This window comes from Malus sylvestris, chromosome 5 (genome assembly GCF_916048215.2).
Source record: "Malus sylvestris chromosome 5, drMalSylv7.2, whole genome shotgun sequence".
NCBI classification, from domain to species: Eukaryota; Viridiplantae; Streptophyta; class Magnoliopsida; order Rosales; family Rosaceae; genus Malus; species Malus sylvestris.
Genome location: NC_062264.1, coordinates 37,978,569 through 38,002,107, shown reverse-complemented (window position 1 = coordinate 38,002,107; position 23,539 = coordinate 37,978,569). Strand labels below are relative to the sequence as shown.

Sequence of the window (23,539 nt, the reverse complement as noted above, 5' to 3'; positions counted from 1 at the left end):
AACGTGCAAGGGCGATATACTTTTTAACCACAATTCTATTATTGTGAATTTTTGTTCACAACTTTTGTGGCATATAGAGGCTAAAAGATATTACGATATTAAATCCATATATGGTCGCATATAGAGGCTAAAAGATATTACGATATTAAATCCATATATGGTCAAAATATTTATCAGTTTAATCATTACAATGCATAAACTCAATTACACATCCAGGTTAGATCAATTCTTGAAGTTTTGCTCCACAATAAAAACTGCTTAGCTATGAGTTAGCCTATAAAACATGCAAAGGTGATATACTTTTTAGCCACAGTTCAATGTAATGTGAATTGTTATCGGTAACTTTTGTAAGTAATAATTATCCATGGTTAAAAATATTCATTGATCTACCAAAAGTTATCATGGACGTACCCATTTTTCTACCACATATAGGAATATATAGGCTAGAAGATTCTCATTTAATTGAAACATACCAAACTCATTAAACACTCTAACCAGAAGCTTATACCGATTATTAAGCTAATTAGTGCTTTAGAAATTTAGAGATGTCAAATGATGAAGAAAAGGAAGAGGAAAAGGTTTGGATGACTACGGAGGAGTAGATGGGGATGTAGAATGACAACCATACCATGGGAGATGGAAGGATTTTTTAGAGAGAGAGAGAAGGGAATTTGCTCCATGGAGATGATGGACTGGTTAGGGTTTTTTTTTTTTTTTTTTAAGTAGATTGAGTTAGATGTAAAAAGAAGTTTGATTGAGTTAAGTTTTGATAAGTAAAGGCGGTTTCGGAAATAATGTTGGGTGTAAATAGATAATGATAGATAAATCAAATACAATGGGGATATAAAAAGTAAGCTAGGTGTTGAGATACAAAATATGGGTTCAAATAAAATTTCCCTTATTTAAATTGTCTTGAGCTTTAAAAACAAAGAATCTTTTCATTGGGGTGAACTGAACATGATGTTTACTGGTAGTTTGGTAACGAAAGTGGTGTTCTTTGAAAAAAGTTAAAACTAAATTTTTTTAGTGAGACGTCGATAAAAACTAGTGTGAACGGAACGTACACCCTCTTCGTTTTGAGAAAAAATTGTGTGGAGTTGCTGCTGAATTTTGCTAAGTGGCACTAGAATTCAGTTAAAACTCGCTAAATGGTAAGTTTTTTTAAACATAATATCCTATCATTCTTCTATTTTAAAATTTTCATAATTATCTTTTTTACTCATAATATACACCATGAGATTGATCTAACTGTTCATATTTTTTTCCTCTCCTTCCTTCCTCTTTTTCCTTCTCTCTTCCGTTGCAGTCTTCTTCCCAGTTTCTTTACTTTCTTCATAAGGACACGAGAAGAAGAATAAAAAAAGCCAATCTTCTCCAACCATCATGGAATGAAAAGAAAAAAAAATTCAATTTCAAAAACATAGTTAAAATCATATTGATCTCCATCTGCATCTTAATTGAGAAAATCCACCCACGATCTAAATGTCAGGCTACTGCTTGTCAAGCTAGAAGAAAAGAAAAAGAAAGCAAACATACAGACAATTTAATATATTTTTGTGATATTCAATTTTGTTGTTAGTCAAAGTAGATACTATAATTCATTTTTATTGATAAAATATTAGCATCCACAATGCTTTTTGTTTACCATTCATATTCTTATGAAGAAAGGAAAGAAGCATACATGCACAACCATTCCTATTTTGCTGAACACGAGAAAATCATTGTGGTAGGATTTAAGTGCTATATTTTATATTTTGATCTCATTTTTTTTTTCTAATTTTCCTGTTTAATATCCTACATGATTTTCAAGACTATGCATAGCTCTAATTAAATTTATATTTTCAGGGGCTCGTTTTACCGGTCTGATATGATTGTCATTGTGTATATGAATCAGTAGTAGATGATCCTAATTAATTTACCCTTAATTAGTAGAAAAGATAATTATGAAAAATTAAAACAGAAGAATGAAAAAATAGTATTATATTTAAAATAGAAGAATGATAACAAGTGCATTGTAGCACCACTCTGTAAAGTCCAATGGCAAGAGCTCCACACAATTTTTTTTCATTTGTTTTACTGACAATACTAATATGAAGAAAAAGTTGTCAATAAAGTTAGAATGCGCAGATTTTACAATCTAATTACTCGAAACATAACAACTAACCTATAATTTGTAAAACCAGGCACTGAGAAAACCCCGTCTATTTTTATTTCAAATCATACATCATGAAGATTCAACTTCCTCAACGTTTGCCGTTCGCCTTTGTCTTAAAGGAGGGCTTGAGTATTCCATGCCGGTATCTGATGACGAGATATTGTATGACACCGAGGACTCCGGGAATGAGCTTGTTACTGGATTTGGCTGAGGTGTTTCATTTCTGTAACTCTGAGAAGAAAGAGAAACTGGCCGCCTTTGTGCTTCCGGTGTTTGATTCCCCTGATCTTCTTCTGCGAGTTTTCTTAGAAGATTCATGACGGTTGGAAGAAACCTTGATGAGATAGACAGTATTCCTGACAGCTGGTAAAAACAAACAACGGAAACTAAAATTAGAAACTGCTTCAATCAAGAAAATTACAATTTGATGAGAGACTGTAACCAAAAAGGCCACCCCCGAGTGAAGTCTCTATCAAATTAGGATCACCAGCTGTTGTATTCCACGTTCAATCCCAATTTTGCACTCTACTAAGGGAGACAAAAAAAAACTCAGTTTTATACTTACAGCGCCATGCTGGAACTGTCCCGTAATGTCCATCTGTACCCATAAGGCCTTTGAAAGTAAAAATGCAACAAATAGAACCATGAGGTAGAGAGGGTTCCTGTTTCATTTGAAGAAAAAAGGCATAGTGATTAACAGATCTGCAAGACATTAGGGTCTGGACACTTAAAAATGTCCAAAACCTAAAACTCGCAAAAGGAAACAAAAAAAGAACGAAAGTAATTACTTTAAAAACATCATAAATTCGTTAAAACCAAGAACGATCATCGCCATTATAGCCCATGGAGGAGGTAACCAGTTGTTACTCTGCTTGTGAGCCTCCTGAAAGTACAAAAGCAAACAACATCATGATCAAGCAGAGCTATAAGCATAAAGATAGGGAGCTCGTTACAAAAATAATATTAGGATGCTAGGATTTTTCTTTGCAGAAAAAACAATACACTGAACTTGATTATAAGTTGGTCCTATCTGACTAAACCGTTCCCAAGTCAAGAATCAGCGCGATTTTCAATATGAAGTGTTTCCATATGTTTCGTTCCACTACTAAGCTAAATCCAATTTACATAAGAACTCCCGCCCAAAATGTCATCCGAGGACAATCATGCGACCTATTTCCACGTTCCTCCTACCAGTTGTTCATTACTTTTGCAGGAACAAGTTCCAATATTCATATTTTCATAATCCAAATCTTTAAAGAACATTTTATAAAAGAAAAAATCCATTTATTCGGGATGCAACTCTGATAAACGATATAAAAAAATTAGACTACTGAAGTTAAACTTAAGTATACCTGTGCCGAAATAGCTTGAGTGATGCTATATTCGGTCTCTGCTTTGAACTGCCTCCACAATGACTTGCACTGTACTGGGGTAATTAAGGTATCCTTTGAAGAAACCTAGTTCAGAGTTAACCTTAATAAGTAAGGAGTTTCAACAACAACAACAACAACAACAACAAAGCCTTTTCCCACTAAGTGGGGTCGGCTATATGAATCCTAGAACGCCATTGCGCTCGGTTTTGTGTCATGTCCTCCGTTAGATCCAAGTACTCTAAGTCTTTTCTTAGAGTCTCTTCCAAAGTTTTCCTAGGTCTTCCTCTACCCCTTCGGCCCTCAACCTCTGTCCCGTAGTCACATCTTCGAACCGGAGCGTCAGTAGGCCTTCTTTGCACATGTCCAAATCACCGGAACCGATTTTCTCTCATCTTTCCTTCAATTTCGGCTACTCCTACTTTACCTCGGATATCCTCATTTCCAATCTTATCCTTTCTCGTGTGCCCACACATCCCACGAAGCATCCTCATCTCCGCCACACAAATTTTGTGTACGTGTTGATGCTTCACCGTCCAACATTCTGTGCCATACAACATCGCTGGCCTTATTGCCGTCCTATAAGATTTTCCCTTGAGCTTCAGTGGCCTACGACGGTCACACAACACACCGGATGCACTCTTACACTTCATCCATCCAGCTTGTATTCTATGGTTGAGATCTCTATCTAATTCTCCGTTCTCTTGCACGATAGATCCTAGGTAGCGAAAACGGTCGCTTTTTGTAATCTTCGCTAAATTGCTCCGGTCATTAGTGTGGATAAGTATATAAATAGATAGAGATAGGAAAGCAAACACAAGATGTACGTGGTTCACCCAGATTGGCTACGTCCACGGAATAGAGGAGTTCTCATTAATTGTGAAGGGTTTACACAAGTACATAGGTTCAAGCTCTCCTTTAGTAAGTACAAGTGAATGATTTAGTACAAATGACATTAGGAAATATTGTGGGAGAATGGTCTCGTAATCACGAAACTTCTAAGTATCGGAGTGTGGTATCATCTTGACTTGCCTTATCTGTCTCATAGGTAGATGTCGCATCTTCTCTGGAAGTACTCTTCCTCCATCCAGGGGTGGTATCTTTAACTGGTGGAGATGCACAAGGTAATGTATCAATTTCACTTGAAGCTTACTTGTAGTTTCAGGCTTGGTCAAGCGCGATACAAACCATGTAGTAGGAGTCCCCCAAGTCGCCGAGCTAGGGAATCTGCTGAAAGAGGTGACAGACAAGGTAAGCAATCAGAGCTCCGATTGATTGTTCACATTCTCCCTATCTTGCAGGCAACATGAAGGATAAAGAGAAGAAAATGAGAAGAGATGATATGGGATACTTTTGCTTTTGAAGAAGTAACTTTCCACAGGCTTATTCTTGAACTGAGCTGGAGGGTTTTCTGGTTTCCTCCAGAGTATAAGGCCGACTGAAGAATTTGAGGGTCAAAACAAGTCCATCAAATCTAGAGTACGTTCGACCCTGCTGATATGGGATACTTTTGCTTTGACAGAGTAATGGATGTATCGGCACGTGTGCTGTTTCGCTTGTCTCCACATGCTTCCTTGTATCCTTCTCCCTTGCCCTATCTGTTCCTCAGGCAGATGCAGTATCTTCCCTGGAAGCATAAGATGTTGAAGATGAGTACTCGAGAGCAATGGCAGGTAAGTAATCAGGTAAGGGGTTCCAGGCAGTCAGTTCCTGGCTGGAAGCTTGATTCCAAGTGTTGACTGATTGCTCTCTTTCTCCTTGTCTTGCAGATAAGAACAAGGCCAAAGGAAAAGACAGGGAACAAGCATGATATGGGATACTCTTGCTTTTAACCCTCATGATATGCGATATTCTTGCTCTAGTATAGCTTGTTTGCAGAGGTATTATCGGGGGGAAAGAAAGCTGAATATTTCGAAAGGCTTCGTTGGGAGTGCCCTCTCAGATATGAGGAAGGGTTGAGCATTTTTGCAGGTCTGCCTGTCCATTAGGGATGGAGGTCGACATATATGTCTCCTTAGCAACAAGTAGTAATGCTATTCCTTTACCCTACTTGGTCATAGCACGGTAGTGGGAGCTGCCAGCTTCACATGTTTTAACTCTGTCAGAGCACTTTGAAAAAATGGTCTGTGGTATCTGGAAAGCGGATGTTGCGTGTGAAGATTACAGACAGCTTTATCCAAGGAGATCCGGCTCTTGAAGTTGGGAAAGTGTTGCCTTTTTCGAACAAGCAATCCTATCGGGGATCTGGCTCTCGAGATTCGGAGAACGATGCCTCTTCGATTTTTAATAAAGCAATCATGCTGGGGGTCTGGCTCTCGAGATTCGGAGGGCGGTGTCTCTTCGATTTTTGAGAAAGTAATCATGTTGGGAGTCTGGCTCTCGAGATTCGGAGGGCGGTGCCTCTTCGATTTTGGAGCAAGCAAACTTGTTGGGAGTGTTTTCTCGAATGTGAGTAAAGGTTGGGCATGTTTGCTAGTCTACCTTGCCACGAAGCACAGAGGTTGACACACAGAGACTTTCCAATTATCCAGCAATGGTACTGTTCCTTTACCCTCTTTTCGATTTTTGAGAAAGTAGTCATGTTGGGAGTCTGGCTCTCAAGATTCGGAAGATGGTGCCTCTTCGATTTTGGAGAAAGCAATCTTGTTGGGAGTGTTTTCTCGAATGTGAGTAAAGGTTGGGCATGTTTGCTAATCTACCTTGCCACGAAGCACAGAGGTTGACACACAGGGACTTTCCAATTATCCAGCAGTGGTACTGTTCCTTTACCGTTGTGGGTAATAATATGGTAGCTAGACCTTCAAAATTTATGTGTCTAAACTTTGTTAGTGTTGTTTCTTTGCTATTCTTTTACCCTTCTTGGTCAGAGCGATGTAGTGGGAGCTGCAAGCTTCACGTGCTCAACTTTGGCAAAGTTATCTGTGGTACCCATGAGCTACTGTTGCGTGTGGGAAGTGGGTGATTGAACAGTAAGACTCATGTGCTTTCTACTTCACCAGAAGTCTTCGACAGAATGCCCATAATTTCCGCAAAACTGAGTGTGCGTGTGACAGGTGCTGACAAGGCTGGAAAAGTAGGTGCCTCTTCGATTTTTGAGATGGGTCCTCGTGGTCTCTGAGCAGCCCAGCTTTTGAGAAAGCAAGCGCCTCTTCGATTTCTGAGATCGGCCTTCGTGGTCTTTGAGCAGCCCAACTTTTGAGAAAGCAAACGCCTCTTCGATTTCTGAGATCAACCCTCGTGGTCTCTGAGCAGCCCAGCTTTTGAGAAAGCAAGCGCCTCTTCGATTTCTGAGCAGGCGCCTCTTCGATTTCTGAAGCTCTGTCGAGTGCAGATTTTTATAGGGGCTGGCATTAAGTTCCAAAGCACACTTTAATCTCCACCAGTAGAAGCTCCATTCTTGCACTTCTAAGATCTTGATTTGTCCGACCTCTTCTCTCTTCAACACCTTTGAAAATGTCTGGCCCCTCCGACCGTCGTTTTGACTTGAACCTTGTTGAAGAGGCAACCCCGCCTTCTCCAGACAACATATGGCGCCCATCCTTCGTCTCCCCTACTGGTCCTCTTACCGTTGGGGATTCCGTGATGAAGAATGATATGACCGCCGCGGTGGTGGCAAGGAACCTTCTCACTCCCAAAGATAACAGACTACTTTCCAAACGGTCCTGATGAGTTAGCTGTTAAGGATTCTCTGGCTCTCAGTGTTCAGTGTGCAGGTTCTGTGTCTAATATGACCCAACGCCTATTTGCTCGAACCCACCAAGTTGAATCATTGGCGGCTGAAGTGATGAGTCTCAAATAGGAGATTAGAGGGCTCAAGCATGAGAATAAACAGTTGCACTGGCTCGCACATGACTATGCTACAAACATGAAGAGGAAGCTTGACCAGATAAAGGAATCTGATGGTTAGGTTTTACTTGATCATCAGAGATTTGTGGGTTTGTTCCAAAGGCATTTATTGCCTTCATCTTCTGGGGCTGTACCGCGTAATGAAGCTCCAAATGATCAACCTCTGATGCCTCCTCCTTCTAGGGTTCTGTCCAGTACTGAGGCTCCGAATGATCCCCCTCCGGTGCCTTCTCTTTCTGGGGCTTTACCGACTGCTGAGACTTCTCCTAAGCAACCTTTGTGAAGGCTCCCTCTTGTTTGTTTATTTTAACTTATGTATATGTACATATTTGTAGCTTATCGGGGATATCAATAAATAAGTTTTCCTTCATTTCAACGTATTGTGTTAATTTACACCAAAGCCTTCTTCGCTAAGTTCTTTGAATTTTCTTTTGTTTAAGCTTTGTGAGTGGAGCATGTAGGTTGAGGTAGTGTTCCCTTAATTTCCTGAGTACCAGAGAAGAAACGAGGACATTTTCAATATTATCAGGCTTCTCATCCAAGCGAATGGCAGCCATGGTCGACAAAAGCTTCAGAGACTGCAAGAAAGAGATGATCAAACAACTAAAACATCTATTTAAGTCACAAAGATAGATAACATGTACTTCCACAAAAGTTCCCAGTGATTACCGCAGTTCATGCATCCTTGGTAATACTTCTAATGTCTTCGTTCCGAGTCCAAACCCTAGGCATTGAATCGCTGTCATAATGGAAGACTGGCAAACCTGAGAAATGGCAACAGAAGTGATAAGCAACCAAAATAACGACGTAAAAAAGAACAGAAGATTTTTAACAAGTTCCTACCGATCCTTCATGTGGATCATAATTTTCCCAGCCTCTTCTCTTGCTTTTGTCTCCACCACATTTCTCGCATAATCCTTCAAATGTTGCTTCATTTTGGCAACCATTTCGTTGTCCAACTCAAAATTGGCAACTGCAGTTGAGAACTCTGATACTGCAACTTCAGTCTCATGATTAAGTAGTTTTCGTATCGAAGCCCAGGTGTCTTTTGCACCAGTTTCGAGTAAAGCTTCTACAGGACCACTTAAAGACGAAGAAAGTTTTTTCTGAAAAATAAAGGGTATTTGCCTTAAGAAATTTGAATAACAACAGATTATGAGCCTAACGTCATAAGAATAGTCTTAGAATAACCACGACTTTGATACTTTATCAGAGCACTACCTCATAGTTGGAATTCAATTCTGCCAGTTTTGCACTACGAACCGATGATGCATGTGCATCTATATCACGTCGAAGCTTTTCCCGGACTTTTGAAGCATCCCAATTAGCTTGTTGTATGGCAACATCTGAAAGGAGAAACATGTTAAATGGTTGACAAACATGTTAATTAGCCAAACAAATTGTATTACCTGCACATCCTTTCTCGAACTCAAGCATAGAAGACTGAGCACAGGTACGAACAGATGAAGCAAATCCCTCATCTTTGTTCAACAATTGCTCCAGCCTCACTTGAAAATCTTCAAGGGCTTTATAAAGTAGGTGTCCGAGCATGGCCGAGTACACAGGGTAAACAAACTGGAAAATTCAGAGGTAAGCAAGATTTAAACAAAATAATAATTCGCATTAGTGGCAGCAACGAATTTACAAAGTTGACCACATCAAGTCCAACAGACCCTTTAACCAGTTTTATTTTGAACTTTGAAGACAATCTGAAGTATAAGGCAATGTTACTTTTCGTGTATTACATAACAAGCAAGCTCTATTTGTCCTCTCAGTTTCTTAGAGTGAGATTAGTGATTTTAAGCTTCTGGTAATGTAATTAGATGGAGTCATGCTCCGGTAGTGATGTTTAGCTGTTGATTTAAGCATAATTCTTTGATAGCGATACTTGAAGGATAAAGTTTATGTTGCCAAACCACTTCATTATAATGGTGTTCATTCTGAGATTGAGGCCAACAGTAACGTGGTATATGAAACTGACAACCTAACTAAAACCACTACTAATCACAACTTCCTTATGTTGCAAAAATTGTCTAAGAAACTGAAAACTTAACTATACCCTCTGTTAAATTAGAGAGAGAGAGAGTAGACATACATCCAATGCTTTTGACTCCAACAGTTGTCGTTTTGAGTTCCTTACACGTTCATCAAAGTAGATGGCCTCCATGTCATACCTATGATGCATAAGCGAGATCAAGACAAACAAAATAAAGTCAGAACTAGAAATAGTACAAGCCCATAGAACACTAACAATAAACCTTCCAACGAATAGAAAACACACAACAGGTAAGAATACATATAAAAATTTAGTTTTAGTGGCAAAATTAAAACCCAAAAAACAAGGTGGACAGTGTTACATGGGAAAAATGCGTTCAAGTTATACGATTGTTTAAAAACATAATTAAACCAGAGTCAAACTTCTCGGAAAGATAGGTGGCTAGAATGGAACTGAGCCTTTTACCAAAGCCTTGTACGGGACCAGTTTCAACAGCTTCTTGCAGTGCTACCAAAGATTAAAAACATAATTAGTGTCATCGTTGTTACAGTTAGCTAATTCATACATAATATAATATATATATATATATATATGTGTATTTTCATGTACTTTTTCTTATTTAGTTATATTTCAAGGGGTGAGGGAAGGGGGGTGGGGGGACACGTTGGGCACACATGTTTATATTTTATGTTTTTTTTATCCTTATCATTAAATAAAGTTATTAGATATTTTTTTATTAAAATACAAAGTTTTGAAATCCTTTTCATTAATTTCCATACTAGCCTCCCTTCACGCGCGTGCGGAAGGCCCTTTATAATTACGGCATTCTACCCACGATTTATACAATTTAAATGTATTTATTTACGTGGATTTGAAAAGTGAATTAAACACTAAAAGAATGAATGTAACCATATCATATATTTAATCGAAGCAAAATATCTTTGTACAAAACATTTCTTGTGAAGACTCCCATAAGTTAAGAAACACTTCAAACACACAGGAAAACAACATAACACACTAATTATGAACAAACTACCAAAATTAGGACTTCAATTTCAACACGATTAAAAAGCTACTTGCTGTTTAGTTCGCCAACCCCATTGAATGAAAACAAATTCAATCAGAAAACAAAATATATTAATGCCACACATGTACAAAATGTTTGTGGGGATGAGCAATACCTTATGCATGTGCATCTATATCACGTCGAAGCTTTTCCCGGACTTTTGAAGCATCCCAATTAGCTTGTTGTATGGCAACATCTGAAAGGAGAAACATGTTAAAAGCAATGAAAGAAATATTTTGGTTGACAAACATGTTAATTGGCCAAACAAATTCTATTACCTGCACATCCTTTCTCGAACTCAAGCATAGAAGACTGAGCACAGGTACGAACAGATGAAGCAAATCCTTCTCCTTTGTTCAACAATTGCTCCAGCCTCACTTGAAAATCTTCAAGGGCTTTATAACGTAGGTGTCCGAGCATGGCCGAGTACGCAGGGTAAACAAACTGGAAAATTCAGATGAAAGCAAGATTTAAACAAAAATAATAATTTGCATTAGTGACAGCTACGAATTTACAAAGTTGACCACATCAAGTCCAACAGACCCTTTAACCAGTTTTATTTTGAACTTTGAAGACAATCTGAAGTATAAGGCAATGTTACTTTTCGTGTGTTACATAACAAGCAAGCTCTATTTGTCCTCTCAGTTTCTTAGAGTGAGATTAGTGACTTTAAGCTTCTGGTAATGTAATTAGATGGAGTCATGCTCCGGTAGTGATGTTTAGCTGTTGATTTAAGCATAATTCTTTGATAGCGATACTTGAAGGATAAAGTTTATGTTGCCAAACCACTTCATTATAATGGTGTTCATTCTGAGATTGAGGCCAACAGTAACGTGGTATATGAAACTGACAACCTAACTAAAACCACTACTAATAACAACTTCCTTATGTTGCAAAAATTGTCTAAGAAACTGAAAACTTAACTATACCCTCTGTTAAATTAGAGAGAAAGAGAGAGTAGACATACATCCAATGCTTTTGACTCCAACAGTTGTCGTTTTGAGTTCCTTACACGTTCATCAAAGTAGATGGCCTCCCTGTCATACCTATGATGCATAAGCGAGATCAAGACATACAAAATAAAGTCAGAACTAGAAACAGTACAAGCCCAAAGAACACTAACAATAAACCTTCCAACGAATAGAAAACACACAACAGGTAAGAATACATATAAAAATTTAGTTTTAGTGGCAAAATTAAAACCCAAAAAACAAGGTGGACAGTGTTACATGGAAAAATGCGTTCAAGTTATACGATTGATTAAAAACATAATTAAACCAGAGTCAAACTTCTCGGAAAGATAGGTGGCTAGAATGGAACTGAGCCTTTTACCAAAGCCTTGTACGGGACCAGTTTCAACAGCTTCTTGCAGTGCTACCAAAGATTAAAAACATAATTAGTGTCATCGTTGTTACAGTTAGCTAATTCATACATAATATAATATATATATATATATGTGTGTGTATTTTCATGTACTTTTTCTTATTTAGTTATATTTCAAGGGGTGAGGGAAGGGGGTTGGGGGGACACGTTGGGCACACATGTTTATATTTTATGTTTTTTTTTATCCTTATCATTAAATAAAGTTATTAGATATTTTTTTATTAAAATACAAAGTTTTGAAATCCTTTTCATTAATTTTCATACTAGCCTCCCTGCACGTGCTCAAGCGCGTGCGGAAGGCCCTTTTATAATTACGTCATTCTACCCACGATTTATACAATTTAAATGTATTTATTTACGTGGATTTGAAAAGTGAATTAAACACTAAAAGAATGAATGTAACCATATCATATATTTGATCGAAGCAAAATATCTTTGTACAAAACATTTCTTGTGAAGACTCCCATAAATTAAGAAACACATAAAACACATAGGAAAACAACATAACACACTAATTATGAACAACAACAACAACAACAACAACAACAAAGCATTTTCCCACTAAGTGGGGTCGGCTATATGAATCCTAGAACGCCATTGCGCTCGGTTTTGTGTCATGGCCTCCGTTAGATCCAAGTACTCTAAGCCTTTTCTTAGAGTCTCTTCCAAAGTTTTCCTAGGTCTTCCTCTACCCTTTCGGCCCTGAACCTCTGTCCCGTAGTCACATCTTCGAACCGGAGCGTCAATCGGCCTTCTTTGCACATGTCCAAATCACCGGAACCGATTTTCTCTCATCTTTCCTTCAATTTCGGCTACTCCTACTTTACCTCGGATATCCTCATTCTCAATCTTATCCTTTCTCGTGTGCCCACACATCCCACGAAGCATCCTCATCTCCGCTACACCCATTTTGTGTACGTGTTGATGTTTCACCGCCCAACATTCTGTGCCATACAACATCGTTAGCCTTATTGCCGTCCTATAAAATTTTCCCTTGAGCTTCAGTGGCCTACGACGGTCACACAACACGCCGAATGCACTCTTACACTTCATCCATCCAGCTCGTATTCTATGGTTGAGATCTCCATCTAATTCTCCGTTCTCTTGCAAGATAGATCCTAGGTAGCGAAAACGGTCGCTTTTGTGATCTTCGCTAGATTGCTCCGGTCATTAGTGTGGATAAATATATAAATGGATAGAGATAGGAAAGCAAACACAAGATGTACGTGGTTCACCCAGATTGGCTACGTCCACGGAATAGAAGAGTTCTCATTAATTGTGAAGGGTTTACACAAGTACATAGGTTCAAGCTCTCCTTTAGTGAGTACCAGTGAATGATTTAGTACAAATGACATTAGAGTACAAATGACATTAGGAAATATTGTGGGAGAATGATCTCGTAATCACGAAACTTCTAAGTATCGGAGTGTGGTATCATCTTGACTTGCCTTATCTGTCTCATAGGTAGATGTGGCAGCTTCTCTGGAAGTACTCTTCCTCCATCCAGGGGTGGTATCTTTAACTGGTGGAGATGCACAAGGTAATGTATCAATTTCACTTGAAGCTTACTTGTAGTTTCAGGCTTGGTCCAGTGCGATACAAACCATGTAGTAGGAGTCCCCCAAGTCGCCGAGCTAGGGGATCTGCTGAAAGAGGTGACAGACGAGGTAAGCAATCAGAGCTCCGGCTGATTGTTCACCTTCTCCCCATCTTGCAGCAGCATGAAGGATAAAGAGAAGAAAAATGAGAAGAGATGATATGGGATACTTTTGCTTTTGAAGAAGTAACTTTCCACAGGCTTATTCTTGAACTGAGCTGGAGGGTTTTCTGGTTTCCTCCAGAGTATAAGGCCGACTGAAGAATTTGAGGGTCAAAACAAGTCCATCAAATCTAGAGTACGTTCGACCCTGCTGATATGGGATACTTTTGCTTTTGACAAAGTAATGGATGTATCGGCACGTGTGCTGTTACGCTTGTCTCCACATGCTTCCTTGTATCCTTCGCACTTGCCCTATATGTTCCTCAAGCAGATGCGGTATCTTCCCTGGAAACATAAGATGTTGAAGATGAGTACTCGAGAGCAATGCCAGGTAAGTAATCAAGTAAAGGGTTCCAGGCAGTCAGTTCCTGGCTGGGAGCTTGATTTCAAGTGCTGACTGATTGCTCTCTTTCTCCTTGTTTTGCAGGTAAAAACAAGGCCAAAGAAAAAGACAGGGAAAAAGCATGATATGGGATACTCTTGCTTTTAACCCTGATGATATGAGATATTCTTGCTCTAGTATAGCTTGTTTGCAGAGGTATTATCGGGGGGAAAGAAAGCTGAATATTTCGAAAGGTTTCGTTGGGAGTGCCCTCTCAGATATGAGGAAGGGTTGAGCATTTTTGCAGGTCTGCCTGTCCGTTGGGGATGGAGGTCGACATATATAGGAGTCTCCCTAACAACAAGTAGTAATGCTATTCCTTTACCCTGCTTGGTCATAGCACGGTAGTGGGAGCTGCCAGCTTCACATGTTTTAACTCTGTCAGAGCACTTTGAAAAAGTGGTATGTGGTATCTGGCTCTTGAGATTCGAAGAACGATGCTTCTTCGATTTTTGAGAAAGCAATCATGTTGGGGGTCTGGCTCTCGAGATTCGGGGAGCAGTGTCTCTTCGATTTTTGAGAAAGTAATCATGTTGGGAGTCTGGCTCTCGAGATTCGGAGAGCGGTGCCTCTTCGATTTTGGAGTAAGCAATCTTGTTGGGAGTGTTTTCTCGGATGTGAGTAAAGGTTGGGCATGTTTGCTAGTCTACCTTGCCACGAAGCACGGAGGTTGACACACAGGGACTTTCGAATTATCCAGCAGTGGTACTGTTCCTTTACCCTTGTTAGTGCTGTTTCTTTGCTATTCTTTTACCTTTCTTGGTCAGAGCGATGTAGTGGGAGCTGCAAGCTTCACGTGCTCAACTTTGGCAGAGACTTTGGCAAAGTTATATGTGGTACCCATGAGCTATTGTTGCGTGTGGGAAGTGGGTGATTGAACAGTAAGATTCATGTGCTTTCTACTTCACCAGAAGTCTTCGACAAAATGCCCATAATTTCCGCAAAGCTGAGTGTGCGTGTGACAGGTGCTGACAAGGCTAGAAAAGTAGGTGCCTCTTCGATTTTTGAGATCGGCCCTCGTGATCTCTGAGCAGCCCAACTTTTGAGAAAGCGAGCGCCTCTTCGATTGATTCGGAGAACGATGCCTCTTCGATTTTTGAGAAAGCAATCATGCTGGGGGTCTGGCTCTCGAGATTCGGGGAGCAGTGTCTTTTCGATTTTTGAGAAAGTAATCATGTTGGGAGTCTGGCTCTCGAGATTCGAAGGGCGGTGCCTCTTCGATTTTGGAGCAAGCAATCTTGGTGGGAGTGTTTTCTCGAATGTGAGTAAAGGTTGGGCATGTTTGCTAGTCTACCTTGCCACGAAGCACAGAGGTTGACACACAGGGACTTTCCAATTATCCAGCAATGGTACTGTTCCTTTACCCTCTCTTCGATTTTTTAGAAAGTAGTCATGTTGGGAGTCTGGCTCTCGAGATTCGGAGGACGGTGCCTCTTCGATTTTGGAGCAAGCAATCTTATTGGGAGTGTTTTCTCGAATGTGAGTAAAGGTTGGGCATGTTTGCTAGTCTACCTTGCCACGAGGCACAGAGGTTGACACACAGGGACTTTCCAATTATCCAGCAGTGATACTGTTCCTTTACCCTTGTGGGTAATAATATGGTAGCTAGACCTTCAAAATTTATGGGTCTAAACTTTGTTAGTGCTGTTTCTTTGCTATTATTTACCCTTCTTGGTCAGAGCGATGTAGTGGGAGCTGCAAGCTTCACGTGCTCAACTTTGGCAGAGAACTTTGGCAAAGTTATCTGTAGTACCCATGAGCTATTGTTGCGTGTGGGAATTGGGTGATTGGACAGTAAGATTCATGTGTTTTCTACTTCCCCAGAAATCTTCAACAGAATACCCATAATTTCCGCAAAGCTGAGTGTGCGTGTGACAGGTGCTGACAAGGCTGGAAAAGTAGGTGCCTCTTCGATTTCTGAGATCGGCCCTCGTGGTCTCTGAGGAGCCCAGCTTTTGAGAAAGCGAGCGCCTCTTCGATTTCTGAGATCGGCTTTCGTGGTCTTTGAGCAGCCCAACTTTTGAGAAAGCAAACACCTCTTCGATTTATGAGATCAACCCTCGTGGTCTCTAAGCAGCCCAACTTTTGAGAAAGCAAACGCCTCTTCGATTTCTGAGCAGGCGCCTCTTCGATGTCTGAAGCTCCGTCGAGTGCAGCTTTTTATAGGGGCTGGCATTAAGTTCCAAAGCACACTTGAATCTCCACCAGTAGAAGCTCCATTCTTGCACTTCTAAGATCTTGATTTGTCCGACCTCTTCTCTCTTCAACACCTTTGAAAATGTCTGGCCCCTCCGACCGTCGTTTTGACTTGAACCTTGTTGAAGAGGCAGCCCCGCCTTCTCCAGACAACATATGGCGCCCATCCTTCGTTTCCCCTACTGGTCCTCTTACCGTTGGGGATTCCGTGATGAAGAATGATATGACCGCTGCGGTGGTGGCCAGGAACCTTCTCACTCCCAAAGATAACAGACTACTTTCCAAACGGTCTGATGAGTTAGCTGTTAAGGATTCGCTGGCTCTCAGTGTTCAGTGTGCAGGTTCTGTGTCTAATATGGCCCAACGCCTATTTGCTCGAACCCGCCAAGTTGAATCATTGGCGGCCGAAGTGATGAGTCTCAAACAGGAGATTAGAGGGCTCAAGCATGAGAATAAACAGTTGCACCGGCTCGCACATGACTATGCTACAAACATGAAGAGGAAGCTTGACCAGATGAAGGAAACTGATGGTCAGGTTTTACTTGATCATCAGAGATTTGTGAGTTTGTTCCAGAGGCATTTATTGCCTTCGTCTTCTGGGGCTGTACCGCGTAATGAAGCTCCAAATGATCAACCTCTGACGCCTCCTCCTTCTAGGGTTCTGTCCAGTACTGAGGCTCCGAATGATCCCCCTCTGATGCCTTCTCTTTCTGGGGCTCTACCGACTGATGAGACTTCTACTAAGCAACCTTTGTGAAGGCTCCATCTTGTTTGTTTATTTTGACTCATGTATATGTACATATTTGTAGCTTATCGGGGATATCAATAAATAAGATTTCCTTCATTTCAACGTATTGTGTTAAATACACCAAAGCCTTCTTCGCTAAGTTCTTTGAATTTTCTTTTGTTGAAGCTTGTATGTTGAAGCTTTCTGAGTGGAGCATGTAGGTTGGGATAGTGTTCCCTTAATTTTCCGAGTGAGGAAAACTTCTCGGTTGGAGACTTGGAAAATCCAAGTCACTGAGTGGGATCGGCTATATGAATCTTAGAACGCCATTGTGCTCGGTCCTGTGTCATGTCCTTCGTTAGATCCAAGTACTCTAAGTCTTTTCTTAGAGTCTCTTCCAAAGTTTTCCTAGGTCTTCCTCTACCCCTTCGGCCCTGAACCTCTGTCCCATAGTCACATCTTCTAATCGGAGCGTCAGTAGGCCTTTGCACATGTCCAAACCACCGTAACCGATTTTCTCTCATCTTTCCTTCAATTTCGGCTACTCATACTTTACCCCGGATATCCTCATTCCTAATCTTATCCTTTCTCGTGTGCCCACACATCCAACGAAGCATCCTCATCTCCGCTACACCCATTTTGTGTACGTGTTGATGCTTCACCGCCCAACATTCTGTGCCATACAGCATCGCCGGCCTTATTGCCGTCCTATAAAATTTTCCCTTGAGCTTCAGTGGCATACGGCGGTCACACAACACGCCAGATGCACTCTTCCACTTCATCCATCCAGCTTGTATTCTATGGTTGAGATCTCCATCAAATTCTCCGTTCTTTTGCAAGATAGATCCTAGGTAACGAAAACGGTCGCTCTTTGGTATTTCTTGATCTCTGATCCTCACCCCTAACTCGTTTTGGCCTCCATTTGCACTGAACTTGCACTCCATATATTCTGTCTTTGATCGGCTTAGGCGAAGACCTTTAGATTCCAACACTTCTCTCCAAAGGTTAAGCTTTGCATTTACCCCCTCCTGAGTTTCATCTATCAACACTATATCGTCTGCGAAAAGCATACACCAAGGAATATCATCTTGAATATGTCCTGTTAACTCATCCATTACCAACGCAAAAAGGTAAGGACTTAAGGATGAGCCTTGATGTAATCCTACAGTTATGGGAAAGCTTTCGGTTTGTCCTTCATGAGTTCTTACGGCAGTCTTTGCTCTTTCATACATATCCTTTATAGCTTGGATATATGGTACTCGTACTCCTTTCTTCTCTAAAATCCTCCAAAGAATGTCTCTTGAGACCCTATCATACACTAATTATGAACAAACTACCAAAATTAGGACTTCAATTTCAACACGATTAAAAAGCTACTTGTTGTTTAGTTCGCCAACCCCATTGAATGAAAACAAATTCAATCAGAAAACAAAATATATTAATGCCACACATGTACAAAATGTTTGTGGGGATGAGCAATACCTTATCATGGCCATGTATAACTTAATCAAAGCAACGTGAGAATTCCTGCAAAATTAAAAGAAAAGCATGTAAAGAAAAAAGAATCAAAATTTCTTAGTACTTTATCTCAAAAGCCAGGAATTCATCTACTGCCACAATGGCAGCACCAATTTCCATTGATATAATTAAACAGTATACATAAACAAAGAAATCATCTTTATATCTTGCGGATCAACTGTCATAAAATACATCAATTGATCATCTAACAAATAAAAAATAAAGTTGAAACCTTTTCCAAGCAGATGCTACACATACAAAAAGATATTAATCTTAAAGACCTTAATATCCAGCTTTGGATAATTGGCAAGAATCTGCTAACCTTCCCTTATATGCTACAAATTCTGACCTTAGCTTAGGAGCAATGGAATTTGAATAGAATTATCCAGAGTACAAAAATACGCGTAAACACATACGAAATTCTTTGAGCCGCACAATATTGCTCAATATATCATGGAGTATTAATCCGTCAGATAACCACAATCAAGGCAACAACAATAAAAACAAAAGCAAAAATTCCATGCTTATACGAATTTAAAATGTAACTATTTACTGTGTCTGTAATGAATGTGTAAAATCAAATAGTTAAACCCTAAAAAGCTACTAATATTAGTAAAAAAAACCAAAAACAAAAGAATATGTTTCCAACGTATGAAGAAAACTATGATTTTTCAGTGCAGCAGCAGAGTTGGACGTCAAAGTCCTATGATTGGTGGCATATTATCTTTGAATTTTGATTCTTTCATTTGACCAGATTGAAGATTTCGAAACCAAATTGGACCCCTCCTTCCCCTTTAATTACGGAATATGCCCCTAAAAATTCAATAAATTAGAAACAAACTAAAACCTGGGATTGGTGAAGTCCGTACCTTGGAAAGTGCTTAACGAATGCTGCCAGATTACTTCTCTGAAGAGGTGACTTTCTTCGAAAATTACTCAATATCAATAGCGTCTCCATCTGTGGGATGAAATAGCAACTGCTAACCCAAGCCCATGTACAGTTTCTTTGGCTCTTACAAAACAGTTGCTACATCTACATGTATCCTTCTGTAAACACCATCAAATTAAGATGTAACACAATTAAAAAAAAAAACATGAAATCATTAAATATAGCTTCGATATTTAGAGAAGCCTAAACCAAAAGGTGAAAAAAAAACTTTCGATTAAAAAAAAGTTAACAATAACTGAAGACTCCGAAAATTGAGTCCCTTTCAGAATTGTTGTAATAATAACAGAAAAATTGGCAACTATGGATACAGAGCTATTAAAAACTGGGGATTCTTTGATCTTTTCTTTCATAAAAAATACTCTGCGCTACAGTTCGACAATGTTGCTCCAAAACATTTTTAAAACACAATATAAAAAACAAAAGTTGCTCACCCAGCTAATATTCTTCTTCATGGGTTGTTCACACAACTATATATTTCAGTTATACATAAAAAATAAACACACATGGTTAGATAGAGATAAGTAATTACAATTGAACCAACCTTTGCTAATGCTGACCCGTCAGCTGATCCAACTGCCCCTACATTAAAGCAGGAAAAAGTTCAATTTACATGGCTAAATAAACTTGAGGGTTGCATAAATCAAGTTATTACTAAATAAGGAATAGAGAATCCATGATATTGACTCTAATGTAGGCTTTAACTAACCAAGGGCTGAAGAAGTCTCTCTAGCTTCGAGTAGTGACCTGCCATCAGGGAGTGCAAAATCACAAACTGTGATCACAACAGGTGCACTGAGATCACCTTCAAAAGTTCGCAATGGAATAACGTAAATAACAAATAAACCGATTCAATATATTCTTAAAAAAAGACCCTAAAACATCCCTAATTGAACCCACAAAATACAATTAATCTAGTAGTTTAATCCAAGAAAAAAATTTCTTCAAATCAAAACAGGAGCCAAGCTTTCTGGTATTAAATTTCTTTCAATCAGAATGGAATTCAGCTTGGATTTTCTCAAGAATTCCACGAAAGATATATACATTTGGTGATAATCGTACATGAGATTCATACAATATTTTCATATCTTGCATAAAAATTAGAAATTAGAAATTAAAAAAATAGAAAAAAGAAAAGGTACCTCCTGCCGCTGCTCTTGAAAAGCCAAAAAACATTAGATCCTAAATACTAATTATATGCAGATTATTTGCTTGTAGCTAAAAAACAGAACCAACAGAAACACGCAAATAAAAAAATTCATGAAATTTGTTTCTACTAATCTATAATTCCGATTTGAATTCGAATTCACAGGAAACAAATACACAAATCCATGAAAAAAATTTAGCCATATGTAAAAAGAAAAAAAGTGTGAAGTAGATGATTTCATCAGAAGAGAGCTTACCTCTGCAATCGTTGCCGACTTGAAGAAATCAAGCATCTGTAGCAGCGTTCAGAAAGAGATTTGACGAAAGTGTTAGATTGAACTGAAAGTAAAACATCATTGAATAAATTAAAAATGGGAAGTAAAAAAAAAAAAAAAAACCCAGAAAATGCTACAACCAAAATGAAAAAGTGAATTGAAAGTAAAAGAAAAAGGAGGAATAAAAGGCAAAAGTTAAAGAATAATACCTCCCTGTACCTAGCCAAGTAAATCTGAGCGGCTCGATATAGTCGTCAAACCCTAACATGGCCATCGCCCACAACAAATCGTCGCCGTTGATGGTCTTTCGCTTTCTCCTTCTGGCTCTTATCGCTGGCCCTAGACACCCCAAAAAACCCCATTTCAAAAGGAACACAAAAAATTCCGCTTGAAAAGCAAAGTAAATAACAGTAGAGAGAGAAAGAGAGATAGAGAGAGAGGTGAAAATTACTCGCTGGTGACGAAGCTAATGAATTCGGAGACGCATTCCTGGACGGTGTTCGACTGATCGCCGCGAGTAGAGAGATGAAATCAGAAAGAGAAAAATTACGGTTTGACAGATAAAGAAACTGAGGCAGAGAGACGGAAAGAAAGAAGCAGAAAAGTGGATGGCAACTGAAACCTTCCAGCGACTTCGTTCTTTAAAAAATAACTTTATGACAAAATTACCCTTGGATAATTTTATGCGTTCTTTTTAGCCTCTTTGAATTTTTTTTGGCCGAGGACATTTGCGTCCAATTATTTTTGTCGAAGCCGGTGACACCAAAGTTTTGTCCGCGTGCTGTGACCCAAAATCACTGTTTCGCACTCTTTACCACTGTTTACCTTTGCCTCCGGCTTTCTATATAAGATGTTATAAAATGCGCAGATTTTACAATCTAATTCCTCGAAACATCACAACTAACCTATAATTTGTAAAACCAGGCACTGAGCAAACCCAGTTTATTTTTATTTCAAATTTTCAATAACTACAAACAAGAAACAAAATCAAAAAGAAAGAAAACTATCGCACAAATGAGTAGTGACCTTAATCTGTTGCACACGGTACAAACAACAGAGATCATACATCATGAAGATTCAACTTCCTCAACGTTTGCCATTCGCCTTTGTCTTAAAGGAGGGCTTGAGTATTCCATGATCGAGCAGAGCTATAAGCAGTTGTTACTCCGCTTGTGAGCCTCCTGAAAGTACAAAAGCAAACAACATCATGATCGAGCAGAGCTATAAGCATAAAGATAGGGAGCTCGTTACAAAAATAGTAATAGGATGCTAGGATTTTTCTTTGTAGAAAAAACAAGAATACACTGAACTTGATTATAAGTCGGTCCTATCTGACTAAACCATTCCCAAGTCAAGAATCAGTGCGATTTTCAATATGAAACGTTTCCATATGTTTGGTTTCACTACTAAACTAAATCCAATTTGCATAAGAACTCCCACCCAAAATGTCATCCGAGGACAATGCATGCGTCCTATTTCCACGTTCCTCCCACCAGTTGTTCATTACTTTTGCAGGAACATGTTCCAATATTCATATTTTCATAACCATATCTTTAAAGAACATTTTATAAAAGACAAAATCCATTTATTCGAGATGCAACTCTGATTAAACGATATAAAAACAATTACACTGCTGAAGTTAAACTTTAAGTATACCTGTGCCGAAATAGCTTGAGTGACGCTATATTCGGTCTCTGCTTTGAACTGCCTTGACAATGACTTGCACTGTACTGGGGTAATTAAGGTATCCTTTGAAGAAACCTAGTTTAGAGTTAACCTTAATAAGAAGGGAGTTTCATCATAGAAAAATTTTACATAAAAACCAAACCCATAAATAAATGGTACCTCTTCCCAAGAGCTTGAGGCAAGAGGATCTGTAGGAGGTCCTAGTTTCCTATTTTGTGAAGATGAAACAGTAACAGTCCTGTCCACCAGAGAAGAAACTAGGACATTTTCAATATTATCTGGCTTCTCATCCAAGCGAATGGCAGCCATGGTCAACAAAAGCTTCAGAGACTGCAAGAAAGAGATGATCAAAAAACTAAAACATCACTTTAAGTCAGAAAGATAGATAACATGTACTTCCACAAAAGTTCCCAATGATTACCGCAGTTCGTGCATCCTTGGTATTACTTCTAATGTCATCGTTCCCAGTCCAAACCCTAGGCATTGAATCGCTGTCATAATTGAAGACTACGGCAAACCTGAGAAATGACAACAGAAGTGATCAGCAACCAAAATAACAAGGTGAAAAAGAAAAGAAGATTTTTAAAAAGTTCCTACCGATCCTTCATGTGGATCATAATTTTCCCAGCCTCTTCTCCTGCTTTTTTCTCCAGCAATTTCTTGCATAATCCTTCAAATGCTGCTTCATTTTGACAACCGTTTCATTGTCCAACTCAAAATTGGCAACTGCAGTTGAGAACTCCGATACTGCAACTTTGGTCTCACGATTAAGTAGTTTTCGTATCGAAGCCCAGGTGTCTTTTGCACCAGTTTCCAGTAGAGCCTCTACAGGACCGCTTAAAGACGAAGAAAGTCTTTGAATAACCAAGACTTTGATACATTATCAGAGCACTACCTCATATGTGGAGATAAATGACCACAAACCTCATCGTGGACCAACTGTTTGAATTTCTGGTTGGCAATCTCTTCACACCGAACCGTAGCAACCACAACCTAATTAAATTACAGTATGTGTATTATATATTATATGCATACGAAAATCCAAGTCCTTGTTCTCTTTGATTACTTTCCAAATCTGTTGTGCACTA

General features: G+C 39.2%; 1 protein-coding gene and 1 long non-coding RNA gene across 14 annotated transcripts; both read right to left on the bottom strand.

Moving 5' to 3' along the window:
- Positions 1-2,427: 2,427 nt before the first annotated feature.
- LOC126620812 (protein ROOT HAIR DEFECTIVE 3 homolog 2-like) lies at positions 2,428-21,909 on the bottom strand. 13 transcript variants are annotated; one of them, XM_050289111.1, is made up of 15 exons: positions 21,217-21,366; positions 20,975-21,104; positions 20,748-20,829; positions 20,054-20,149; positions 19,889-19,926; positions 19,268-19,445; positions 18,363-18,407; positions 11,401-11,479; positions 10,712-10,877; positions 8,593-8,717; positions 8,247-8,477; positions 8,041-8,135; positions 2,988-3,038; positions 2,721-2,817; positions 2,428-2,518 (listed from the first exon to the last, which is right to left on the bottom strand). In XM_050289111.1, the coding sequence occupies exons 6-13, from the start codon at positions 19,354-19,356 to the stop codon at positions 2,990-2,992; spliced, it is 879 nt and encodes a 292-aa protein (XP_050145068.1). In that variant the 5' UTR covers positions 19,357-19,445; positions 19,889-19,926; positions 20,054-20,149; positions 20,748-20,829; positions 20,975-21,104; positions 21,217-21,366; the 3' UTR covers positions 2,428-2,518; positions 2,721-2,817; positions 2,988-2,989. The 13 variants fall into 13 exon arrangements, with proteins under 13 accessions (XP_050145068.1, XP_050145069.1, XP_050145070.1 ...); XM_050289112.1 differs by lacking the exons at positions 10,712-10,877; positions 20,748-20,829; positions 20,975-21,104 and adding exons at positions 8,781-8,946; positions 21,388-21,909 and having other exon boundaries at positions 21,217-21,269; XM_050289110.1 differs by lacking the exons at positions 2,428-2,518; positions 20,748-20,829; positions 20,975-21,104 and adding an exon at positions 21,388-21,908 and having other exon boundaries at positions 2,944-3,038; positions 21,217-21,269.
- Positions 14,564-16,772, bottom strand: LOC126620853 (uncharacterized). Its single transcript, XR_007622692.1, has 2 exons — positions 15,252-16,772; positions 14,564-14,607 (listed from the first exon to the last, which is right to left on the bottom strand). It is a non-coding gene; the product is annotated as an uncharacterized LOC126620853 (long non-coding RNA).
- Positions 21,910-23,539: the final 1,630 nt, after the last annotated feature.

Bases quoted from the DNA above. Each gene is read 5' to 3' on its own strand.
- LOC126620812 (XM_050289112.1), bottom strand. From the start codon at position 19,356: ATGGAGACGCTATTGATATTGAGTAATTTTCGAAGAAAGTCACCTCTT. The intron at 18,408-19,267 runs GTACGGACTTCA...TTAATTTTGCAG, and splicing joins TTCGTTAAGCACTTTCCAAG to GAATTCTCACGTTGCTTTGA. The intron at 8,478-8,592 runs GTAGTGCTCTGA...TTTATTTTTCAG, and splicing joins AATTGAATTCCAACTATGAG to AAAAAACTTTCTTCGTCTTT.